Source organism: Bison bison, unplaced genomic scaffold, assembly GCF_000754665.1.
Source record: "Bison bison bison isolate TAMUID 2011002044 unplaced genomic scaffold, Bison_UMD1.0 scf7180017864495, whole genome shotgun sequence".
In the NCBI taxonomy this organism is placed as follows: domain Eukaryota; kingdom Metazoa; phylum Chordata; class Mammalia; order Artiodactyla; family Bovidae; genus Bison; species Bison bison.
In genome coordinates, this window is record NW_011495054.1 from 13,080,070 (window position 1) to 13,091,982 (window position 11,913).

Sequence of the window (11,913 nt, forward strand, 5' to 3'; positions counted from 1 at the left end):
TGATCACTCACCTAGAGCCAGACATCCTAGAATGTGAAGTCAAGTGGGCCTTAGGAAGCATCACTACGAACAAAGCTAGTGGAAGTGATGGAATTCCAGTTATTTCAAATCCTAAAAGATGATGCTGTGAAAGTGCTGTACTCAGTAGGACAGTAAATCCGGAAAACTCAGCAGCGGCCACGGGACTGGAAAAGGTCAGTTTTCATTCCAATCCCAAAGAAAGGCAATGCCAAAGAATGCTCAAACTACCTCACAACTGTACTCATCTCACACACTAGCAAAGTAAAGCTTAAAACTCTCCAAGCCAGGCTTCAACAGTACGTGAACTTCCAGATGTTCAAGCTGGATTTAGAAAAGGCAGAGGAACCAGAGATCAAATTGCCAATATCCACTGGATCATAGAAAAAGCAAGAGAGTTCCAGAAAAACATCTACTTCTGCTTTATTGACTATGCCAAAGTCTTTGATTATATGGATCACAATAAACTGTGGAAAATTCTAAAAGAGATGGGAATACCAGACCACCTGACCTGCCTCCTGAGAAATCTGTATGCAGGTCAAGAAATAATAGTTAGAACTGGACATGGAACAACAGACTGGTTCCAAATCGGAAAAGGAGTACATCAAGGCTGTATACCGTCACCCTGCTTATTTAACATATATGCAGGGTACATCATGAGAAACACTGGACTTGGTGAAGCACAAGCTGGAATCAAGATTGCTGGAAGAAATATCAATAACGTCAGATACGCAGATGACACCACACTTATGGCAGAAAGCAAAGAACTAAAGAGCCTCTTGATGAAAGTGAAAGAGGATAGTGAGAAAGTTGGCTTAAAACTCAACATTCAGAAAACTAAGATCATGGATGGCATCCAGTCCCATCATTTCATGGCAAATAGATGGGGAAACAATGGAAACAGTGAGAGACTCTATTCTGGGGGGCTCCAAAATCACTGCAGATGGGTGACTGCAGTCATGAAATTAAAAGATGCTTGCTCCCTGGAAGAAAAGTTACGACCAACCTAGACAGCATAAAGCAGAGACATTACTTTACCAACAAAGGTCTATCTAGTCAAAACTATGGTTTTTCCAGTAATCATGTATGGATGTGAGAGCTGGATTATAAAGGAAGCTGAGCACCGAAGAACTGATGCTTCTGAACTGTTGGAGAAGACTCTTGAGATTCCCTTTGACTGCAAAGAGATCCAACCAGTCCATCCTAAAGGAAATCAGTCCTGAATATTCATTGGAAGGACTGATGACAAAGCTGAAACTCTAATACTTTGGCCACCTGATGTGAAGAACTGACTCATTTGAAAAGACCCTGATGCTGGGAAAGACTGAAGGCAGGAGGAGAAGGGGGCGACAAAGGATAAGATGGCTGGATATCATCACCAACTCAATGGACATGAGTTTGAGTAAACTCCGGAAGTTGGTGATGGAAAGGGAGGCCTGGCGTGCTGCAGTCCATGGGGTTGCAAAGAGTCATACACAACTGAGCGACTGAAGTGAACTGACTGATAGATCTGGGCACCTCGCAGTAGTTCCCTTAATACCAATATTCTTGATTTCTATTAAATACCTGATCAGGGCTACCTGTCTTGCCTAATAACCTGGAGTAATCAGGCTGTCTACCCAGACTCCAGAAACTAGTTATCTCCCACTCATTTACTTTTAGGCACAACAGTAAATTCTTCTGGGAACTGGGCATGAGAAGGAAGACTGGTATCTGTCTTACCTGCATAAATATCAATTCTCGTGGCATCAGCATCTCTGCAAAGTTGGGGGAAAAAAAATCAATATTCAAATGAGAATATGAAGTATAACCATCAAGATGCACAGTATTGAGTGGGATACATACTATTTTGAATCTATTTTCAGGAAATCATAAAAGAAATTCTATATACATTAAAGATATACTTTTACATTTGGTAACACACTTTTCCTTATATGTCTGTGAAACACCTCTGGAGCTCCAAGTTATTTAAAACAATCACAAGATACATAGGGTCTGAATACACTTTTTTTAAATAAAAATTTCACAGTGAAAACAGCTAGAGGATAAATAAGAACATTCCTTTACACACTAAATGACTCCAATCACTCGTTTGACTGCGATCATAAACAATGTTCCAATATTTCATCCATTGTTCTTTCTCACCAAGATTTGAGAAAAAAAGGAAAACAATACTCTGCCACAAAGCCTAAGAAAATCAGGTCTTACGGTATATACACTACAGTCAGTACACTGACTCATGAGCCTATAATCTTATCCTCCCTAAACCTGAAAAGAAGTTTAGGGCACCCCATTAGGTCCCAGTCATCAGCTGAAATAAAAGCTCAGTCATCAGTGAAGTCTTCCATAAAGGCTTGAAAGTAATCTAGCCCAATTCTGCCAACTGCAGGCAAAGAAAATGAGGCGCTGAGTTTCAGTGCTTTTAAATGCAAAATAATCCACTCAAATCCATACAACTCTACAGCTACTTATTCCCAAAAACATAAAAACATTTCAAAAACAGAAGAGATCGGCAAAGTATGTGTATGAGCAGGAACATACACTCCCAGGCAATCTCCAGTTCACCATGTAATATATAAAAAAGCAGCCTGCCAAAACACACTGTCGTATCACTAAACAAGTGGCAAATTCAAACATAGTTCCATTAAGCTACATTTTTAAATATAAAAATTGAGTCAACCAGGACTGAAACAATTGAAAAACACTGAAAATGGGGCTTTTCAGGTTAAACAAGTTGTTAACTAGCACACTTCCATGCGCAGTCCAGTAAATAATAACAATAAAAGTATAACGGTAGACATAGGTAGACATAATTACCATTATGTCATTAATTGGACATCTGTTTAGAAAGTATTTTTGTCAACTCTTATCATCTTCTTCTTCATTAGTCATATTGGTCAATAAACACCATGTCTGAATTTTATGTGTGCATTCAGAAATCTGTGATATAATTATAGGCAGACTTTTGATTTAGGACTTCACCATCCCTGAACCAATCCAAACTTCTTTTCAGTCTTGCACAGTAACATTTAGAGGCTTCTATCACTAAGAACTCAGTATAACACCGTGCTGAAGAATGATTTCTTCCAAGCACAGCTGCTAACAATGGAAGATGCTTTGATCAACTAGTCTAATCTGACAAAAAAACTCACTCCTTAGCATCCGCAGGGGACTGGTTTAAGACCACCAAGGACAACAATATCTGCAGATGCTCAACTGCCTTCTATAAAATTGTGTAGCACTTGCATATAATCTATGCACATTCTCCTGTTCACTCCAAATCATCTCTATGTTACTTATGGTAACTAACACAATGTAAATGCTGTGTAAATAGTTGCAAGCAAGCAGCAAACTCAAGTTTTGCCTTTGGAACCTTCTGGAACTTTTCCAATACTTTCGATCTGTGGTTCCTTGAATCCACAGATGCAGAACCTGCAGATACAGAGGGCTGACTGTACATTTTGGGAAGACACAGAACTCTGAAATAATTTTAAAGACATAGATGGTTTACTGTCCTGGTAGCGCAAATTTAAACAGTTTGTCCTAGTAATTAGATCCCTAAGTTTTTATCTTAATTCCCTGTGTTTCACAACAATCATCTTGTTCTAACACACAGGGAAAGTAGCTTTGGAGGTTGTAAGTTCACTATTTTTAGTCTGCAACATACAAATGAATGGATTATCAACCAATGTGCTATTTAAAATACTTTTTGGGTAAGATGCCTCCTAGGAGTGAGTCACATATGCAAAAGAACTGCCTTCCTCCCAAGCCTTCAGAGATCAGAGATCACAAAAACCCAATAAGTTTTCAAGAACAGACTGCACACCTGAGGACTACATACCTTGCATTATCAACTAGTTCAGCAAGAGCACCAAACAAGAATTCATGAGTGGTTCTGAAATGATAAATATTAAGAATCAGCAAAAGAATTATGAATTAAGCTATAGTTCTAATAAAATGTCAAGGTTATAAAATATTTAAAAGGTTTTTTGGAGAAAAAACTAAAATTGCTACTTGCATCAATTTACACTACTCAAGTTTTAAACTTCTCCACAATTCTTTCTAGAGCTCAGATGTACTACTGCTAAAGCAATGTTTTTCACTATTCATATTCTACCTAGAAAAATATCTATGTTTTATTTATCATTGCCTTTACCGGCTGTCAGTTTTTGCACATCTGTAAGAACACTCAATGGAGAAATCATTACCATTTAGCTTTACCAATACCTTTGTGATGATTTACTGGTGAAAAACCATTCAGTCTTGTGTAATTTATACGCAAAAATACTCTACTTGAAAGTAGGGAGAAAGGAGAAAATAATCCAGTTTTTGATGCTCCCTGATTTTGGCCAAAACCAAAACTTTCTCCACATAAAGGAATCCATAATACTCCTGAACAACCCCTTCCTAAGAGGAAAAAGGTTTGGTGTGGTCTCCTAGGGTCCTTGCTCAAGTTAGTCCCTTCCAGAAGGATAGCCAATGGTCATCTCCTCCTCTAGGAGGCTACTCAAAATTTAGGTAGGATAAATTCACAATTACCATATTCACAGCACAATAAAGATGGTATTAATGCATGTTTTCCTCTATTTACACCGTCTTTAATTTGTGCTATTTCCCATAATAGCCCTCATTAGAACCACCTAGAACTTTTTTTTTTTTTCCCCTGGCCCTGTGGTGCAAACATATGGATAAACCCATGCCCTTTGCAATGGAACAGCAGTCTTAACCACTGGACTGCCAGGGAAATAAAGAAACTCTTACTGTTGTAAGCATTAACCCACATAATATATTACTATCATAATGTAAAAAAAAAAAACATATTATTCCAGTTAATTTTTTTGTATACAAAGTTTCAGTCAATAGATGAAATGAAAATTTCTATATATATTTAGAATATACCAATATTAAAGAGCCAGCATCTAGGATTTGTGAGTACTTACTGTATTGTTCAAAACAAATTGTAAAACACTTGTTTATAAAATAAATACCAAAACTCAACTGTCCAGGAACAGTTTTTTCCTCAAATAAATCTTCAAATTTTTATAAATGCAATTTTTTAAATTAAAACTACTAGTCCTTGGAATTTTAGGAAGAACTTTTCCCCATGAGAACAGTGAATATATCTGTTGCTGATCCAAATGAAGTACCATGCTTTAACAAAAAGTAGAAATTTAATCTCCAATTTCCCTGAAAAGACCTCAAATTCCTCTAAATCTAATTCTTAATTATTTTACATGAAATAAAAAAATTTTCGCAAGGAAAAAAACCTGCATAAAACATCTATATCTTTAATTATTCAAAAAATTTTGTCTCCAAAAGTATCACCCTAAATTCTTCAAATTACCTACTGAAGAAACAAAAAATTTTCTGCATATCACTCCATGTATTAAATTTGGAGAAATAAGCTAGATTAAATAAATTGATTTGCTGAAAGTAATACAAGTTAAAAGTAAAAACTAGTATTTGCTCTAAAGCTTTCAACCAACCATTTTCCTGTCTGACTTTGTAGTGACTAAGTAACTTATGAAGTGAATTAGTTTTCTATACATTTTAAAATTTTTTGAAGGTTAAAATGTAAAATAACAAATTCCACTGCAATACTTCTCATTTCCTTGAATTCAAGGAATCTCAGAAGTAAGCTCCTAGGGTAGGGGTGGGGGACACAAGAATACAATCTGAGACTACAATCTGTGTAGAAATAAAGGAAGAATGAAATATCTGGCCTATGGTAGTGACAGTGGTGACTATGAATAATCTGGAAAACTAATTCTGATACCTCTGCCATCCAGGCAAAGAAATAAAAAAAAAAAACCAGATATAGCAATGGCTTCTCACAAAACCTATTTTTTGTCACTTCACATGAAAATTAAAGACATTCAGAATTCAGTAACATCTCAAAAAGGAAAGGACAAAGCACTTCTGGCTAAGTTTTCACTGTTTTCTACACAATTAGAAAACTGCTTTGTATATTTAGAATCTAAAAACATCCCAAATGTCTTCGTTGTTCCACACAGTATCAATGCTGTTCCACAAAACGGATTTCAGGTAAGTTAACCTATCTTTCAACGTAGCTAAGGGGTGTTTTTATGATGTGCACTGACACTTCACAAAAGGGGCCTTTTGCGACAACTGCTGCTAAGGTCAGAGGCGACACTCAGAATCTTCAAACCTTCAACTGATCCTACTAATAAATGCTAAAGTTCGAAATATCTCTCAAATCATAACAAAAAAAAATACCAACTATAAAAGATCTTCCCTTTTTTTCAAATAATATTCAAAGAGATGCACTCGTTGCTAGCAAGCAGTTTAGAGTTATTTATATAAGGAACAAAGGAAATTCCTTTCTTCACAGACATAAAGATTCTTTACATGTAATCCAAGAAAGATCAACCATCTGGAAAAAGACAAAGATTTTTAACGAACTCTTTCACTTTCAACTGATTGTGGCTTTTATACCAATTGTGCCACAATCAAAATAGCTTTGCATCTCAGCATTTCCAATGACAAATTCAAGTTTAAATCTACTCATTATGTAAGGAAAACGGTCTATTTATATTCAGTCTGAATTGAAAGCAATAGAATATTTATAACCCCATCACACAGTAATACTGAGTTCTTAGATATGCAGTCCAGAGTTAATTGCCTTAACTGCCAGAAAATAAAGCTGAAAAATTCCAGGGCAACCTTTTTACATTCAAAGGCTTTAATATATTTAGTGTGAACCCGTATTTCAACAGGAATATAAATCACAAGAAACGTAAAGTTGAAAGGTTCCTCTACCTTCACTTCCCGTATCAATAAAACAACTCAAAGATATCAAATGGCCGGGACAGTAAGCTTTTAAATGTGCCAACAGGAGTAGACATACACAGCAGGCATCTTATCCATAAGCACCCTGCTCTATCAAACCGCTTAACAATACTGCAAACAGAATGACCTAAGATATGTACCTTCTGCCAAAGGAACATCACGACTATTACTCCATCTTGAATCTAGCACCTAGACTGCTCATGGACTTTTCAGCAGCAGTCACAAAACCCACCACACCAAACAGCAGTAAAATCAGAAAACTATTTTTATTCAAAAACCCTAATTTCAATCATCTCGTATCACCAATTTGCAGTATTTTAAAGAAATTCACCTAAGACTTTCATGTTAGAATTTCCCAGACCTGCCTCAAACCCTTACTGATATAGTCAAGTTAATGTAGAACAATACCAAAACAATAATAATTCTAAGCAGGTGTTTATTATCTTCAACAGATGCTCGAGAACTTATTAAAAATTAATCTGCCTAATGACCATCCCCAAACATCAAGTTGCTATCACACTGACCAATTTTTGGTTTATATGAGCTAATATTATAACTAGAACAAATAACTGTCATTATCTATTTGATATTTACTATGAACTATGTGCAATCTAATTACTTTATAAACATTATTTTATACAATCCTCATAAACATTGTCAGATTAGTCCTGTTTTGTAAATGATGAAACTGAGGCTCATATAAGTAGACCTACCCAAGAACACAGCCAGGAAGCAAAGAGAAGCCTGGCTGGCTCCCAAGCCCATGCTCTTTCTACTGCATCACACTGATTCCTACCCTTCTATCCTGGATTCTGCTAAATGGGTGCTAAGGAGTCATTTCTTCCACAATACACACCATGGCAATTTATAGATATCAGACAGCCTAAAATGGTCTTGTGTTTTTTTAATTATAAAAAGGGAGAAGGGAAACCCTCCCTTCTCTGAAGGTTAACACCATACCACTTAACCCAGTGGACACATCTACCATCCTTACCATTAACAAGTCACATTCTCTGAAAAATTTTAAATTTGTTTCCTCTAGAAATGAACTTCCAGTCCGGTCACAATAAAGGTCTTGAAACTGGTTACAAACCAAAAACTTATCTAGGTGTTCTGGGCTTCATATTTTCTTCTCGTAGAACTGGATACATTCAAAAGTAAACAATTTCTAAGGTCTGATCCAGATAATAAATTCCAGAGCTTCCAAAATGATACATCTGACTCTCAAAAACATTTATGCAAGCAAGTGGTTCCAGTTCAACACAGTAAGGCAAATTCCCAGAAAATTCTCCAATTTCAAACAAGAGACTTAACTGAGGTTCAATTCTTTCCCTCTGCTCTGTTCTGTTTTCAATAAGCCATAAAATAGCAACAGAAATGAAATATCCCAGAATCCTCAATTTAAGAGGTTCACTGAGATAAACTAAAATTTATCTCCTGGCCAGAATACTGGAGAGGGTAGCCTTTCCCTTCTCCAGGGGATCTTCCCAACCCAGGGATCAAACCCAGGTCTCCCTGAATTGAAGGCGGATTCATTACCAGCTAAGCCACAAGGGAAGCCCAGTCTAAAATTGAAGACTTTCAAAACGGAAAGTAAACCTTCTGGCATATATACAAGGAAACAAGCCTTTAAAGGTAAAACTGACTACAGCTGGTGTTGCCTAATGGTTAAAAGCACTAATCATGTGGCCAGATAAATCTTACCGCTTTGAAGCGGTGCCTTGAAGCTGCCTTGAAGCTGTGTAACCTCTGGCATGTAATAATCTCTTTGAACTTCAGTCTTCTCAAATGCAAAACAAGAATAATCCTTACTCTAGTAGGATTGCTAAAACGATGATTTTTGACCATGTTTAAATGTGACTGGCAGAAGCCACAGTCCCTGGTAACTCAGATGGTATGGCTCAGATGGTAAAGAATCTGCCTGCAATGCAGGAGACCCAGGTTCCATCCCTGGGTTGGCAACGTCCCCCAGAAAAGGGAATGGCTACTACCCACTCCAGTATCCTTGCCTGGAGAATTCCAAGGACAGAGGAACCTGGTAGGCCACAGACCATGCAGCTTCGAGTCAAATGTGACTGAGCAATTAACACTTTCACTTTTCACTATCGTTTTATTATCAAATACAATCTTCAGGTAAGCTAAAACAAGAACCCAGAATCTAATGTCTCCAGTCTCCTTCAACGGTCTTCCAAGATCATCACATAGTCTGTCATTCCAAATTTGGCCCCTCACCCCAAAACTCAGAACTGAGTTTATCAAACACAATCTGTGAACAAAGTGGCCTTCAACTGCTTGTTCTTAATGTGGCAGCTCAAATACAAACAAGGATACTAAAGGTTCTGCTCCTGGCTATGCCATGAGCAAGATGGGTATAACTTTTGATCAGAGACCTTATCTAGTTGGATTTCAGATTCATCAGGCTGCGACACAAAACTACACCTAGGTGACCTCCACAATCCCTACTCTAATACTCTGGTTCAGTAAGAACCTTCCTAAACAAAACCAGGCTCTCATTTGGCAATTCACTACTCAGAAAAATTTTATTTCCTTCATAAGAAAAACAGCAATCAAAAAATTACAGATATTATCACAAATACGTGGTTATTTTCCGTAAACAGTTATTGCATTATTGTACTATTACTTGCCAGCTAAAGTTACTGTACTATTACTTGAAAACTGGAGTCTATATTCTCAATCCTGAAGGTGGTTCTTCTGATCTCTGGACCATTCATTAAGCTGCTCACCACTTCTCCAGTACTAAAATGAGAAACTTACCTTCATCTCAAAAGTGCCAAATGAATGTACTAAAAGACTAAACAATGATGCCCTCATTGCATCAACTCCAAAAAAGTGGGAGTAAGGATTAACCTTGAAATATTTCAGATCAATGGAGTGATGGCAATCTCTTCACAAACTCAAAGAACTACAAACACAGCATGTATTCAATGATTTGTGAAACTTTGGTGGAAAGGCTATTTAAATCATGGATTTAATCCAGTTATCACTTCCTGCTTAACATATTAAAAACTATTTTGGATGAGGATAAATTTCCCAGAAAAATAAAGCAAACTGTTTTCTAGGGGGAAAAATAACTTCTCACAAGTTGTCATTTAAATGTCTTCATTCTTTTTCTGCATCAGACAGGCTGAATGAAAAATCCAACGCCGACACTGGTTTTGGGGGAAAAAAAAGACTTGTTATTACCCAACTGTATTGGCTGTTGACACCAAAGACAAGGAGTTGAATAGTCCAATTTTTGGCGATCCAAGAAGAGTATTTGTTGGATTCCTATCAAACACTTGAATGAAACTCAATACACAGACTCCAAGGAATTAGTTTGCCTTCTATCAAATAAATTTTGATCCAGTAAAGGAAGATCATATTCTTCTGGATTAGCAACAGACATTTCACTGATCTCAGTTCTTCCATACAGAGCTCAAGACTCCTCCAGTGACACATCCCAAAAAAAAAAAAAAAAATGCGAGACTTCCTGGGAAAGACTTCCATATGAATATCGAGCAATGAGTTATCAGTGACCTCAAAGGCACCTACAGAATACTTACGAGTTTGTGTGTAGATATTCAAAGGTTAGCTGAGCTCGATTCAGACTGCTGTAATTCGAGAAAGCCATGATTGCGGTGATGTCTCCAGTTCTTTAACCACTAATTGGGAAATACAAGCTTACAATGGAATAGATTTTTCAGGACTCCTTCCAGTGAAGAGTTGGTAAATCTCTGCTCCTCAGTTAAGCAAAGTTATCTACTTTTCCATCTATAATATATTCAAAAAAACGTCTAAAACAAAAACTGATTTAATCTTTTTTATCCTCTCAATGATTACGATGTAATACTTTGGAATAAACTACGTCATAAATCTGTAGTCTTAAGGAACTTTAGCATGAATTTGCGATAATTCACTGAGTGGATGTGGTTCGTCCTAGAGTAGCTGATACTGGAGTTGGCGATTTAATTACTGCTCCATCTTCACGTTCTTCCGAGTTTTTTGTTGTTGTTGTTCCTCTAAATTTCCTGTGAGGAAATTTCACCAATCCGGAAACTTACCAATCCGGAAATCTAGCAACTGCAGTCATAAAACTGGATAGCCACACACGTCTTCGCCATCAATGATCCCAGGATCCTTAAATAAGCCTCAGACTGGCGATCACGATGTTGCTCGAGTGCATATGGCGTTAGTTTCGGCTTCACCACCTACCAACTGAAAGATTTCCTAAGCGCTGAAGACCGATTTCCGTTTTCAAAGCCAGATCAAACCTAGCTTGCTGTGCGCCCCAATTTCCTCAGGGTAGTGAGTCAAATTACCTCACAGTGGCCCACTAAGTCGCCACAGAATTGACCCACCCAATCAACTCGGGCGGACCGCGCCCCTCCCCCTTTCCCTCAGACAGCGGCCTCAGCCTCTCAGGCCCTCACTGGGCCTCGGTCCCGTGGTCTCCTCCTCACGGAGACAAATTAGTCCCAGTTTTCAAGGCCCGGATCGAGGGCAGTGGCGAGAGCACCACCTGACCGGGCGTTGCCCAGCGCTCACAGCTGCCTTTGTCCCTCCCCACGGAATTGGAACCCAACAACCGCAGGGCGCTCTTGGAACCATGTGCTGCCGCCACCTCCGCGTCCGCCGCCGCCGCCGCGAGACCAGCCGCCCTCGCGCCGCGCTAGATGAGATGGTGACGGGACTCAGCACTACAAAATTCGGCGACTAGGGCTGCTCCGCCGCTCCCGCCACGGCCACCTCTTTGTCTCCGCTAGTGCACACAACCCGGGCCGCCTCGCGCACTCCCCGACGCCCCAAGTCCCCGAGGCCTCCGCGGCGCATTCCGCCAATCATAGAGCCGCAGCTCCTCCCGCCCCCGCCCTGATGTGACGCCTCCTGATTGGTGGGTAGCGTGTCTCCACGTGACCGGATTTTGTTGCCGGGCCCGCCCCTGTCACGTGAGTGCGCGCGCCTCTCTTCCTGCTTTCTTGACCCTCTCCGCCATTTAAAGAAACAGTACCGGGGGCGGGCCGAGCGACGCAGCCGGGACGGCAGCTGCAGCGCGGACCGGAGGAGCCATCTTGTCTCGTCGCCGGG

General features: G+C 39.0%; 1 protein-coding gene across 2 annotated transcripts in view; it reads right to left on the reverse strand.

Annotated features, from left to right (window-relative positions):
* The window catches only part of MORC2 (MORC family CW-type zinc finger 2), a 43,535-nt gene extending 31,628 nt beyond the window's left edge, over positions 1-11,907 (reverse strand). The window contains exons 1-4 of one of the 2 annotated variants that reach the window (XM_010828782.1): positions 10,890-11,907; positions 10,392-10,490; positions 3,860-3,913; positions 1,741-1,775 (exon numbers count right to left, since the gene is read on the reverse strand). In XM_010828782.1, the coding sequence (XP_010827084.1) occupies positions 1,741-1,775; positions 3,860-3,913; positions 10,392-10,459 (157 nt within the window). In that variant the 5' untranslated portion in view covers positions 10,460-10,490; positions 10,890-11,907. Of the gene's footprint in view, positions 1-1,740; positions 1,776-3,859; positions 3,914-10,391 lie in introns of both variants that reach the window. The other variant, XM_010828783.1, reaches the window with a different exon arrangement.
* Positions 11,908-11,913: the final 6 nt, after the last annotated feature.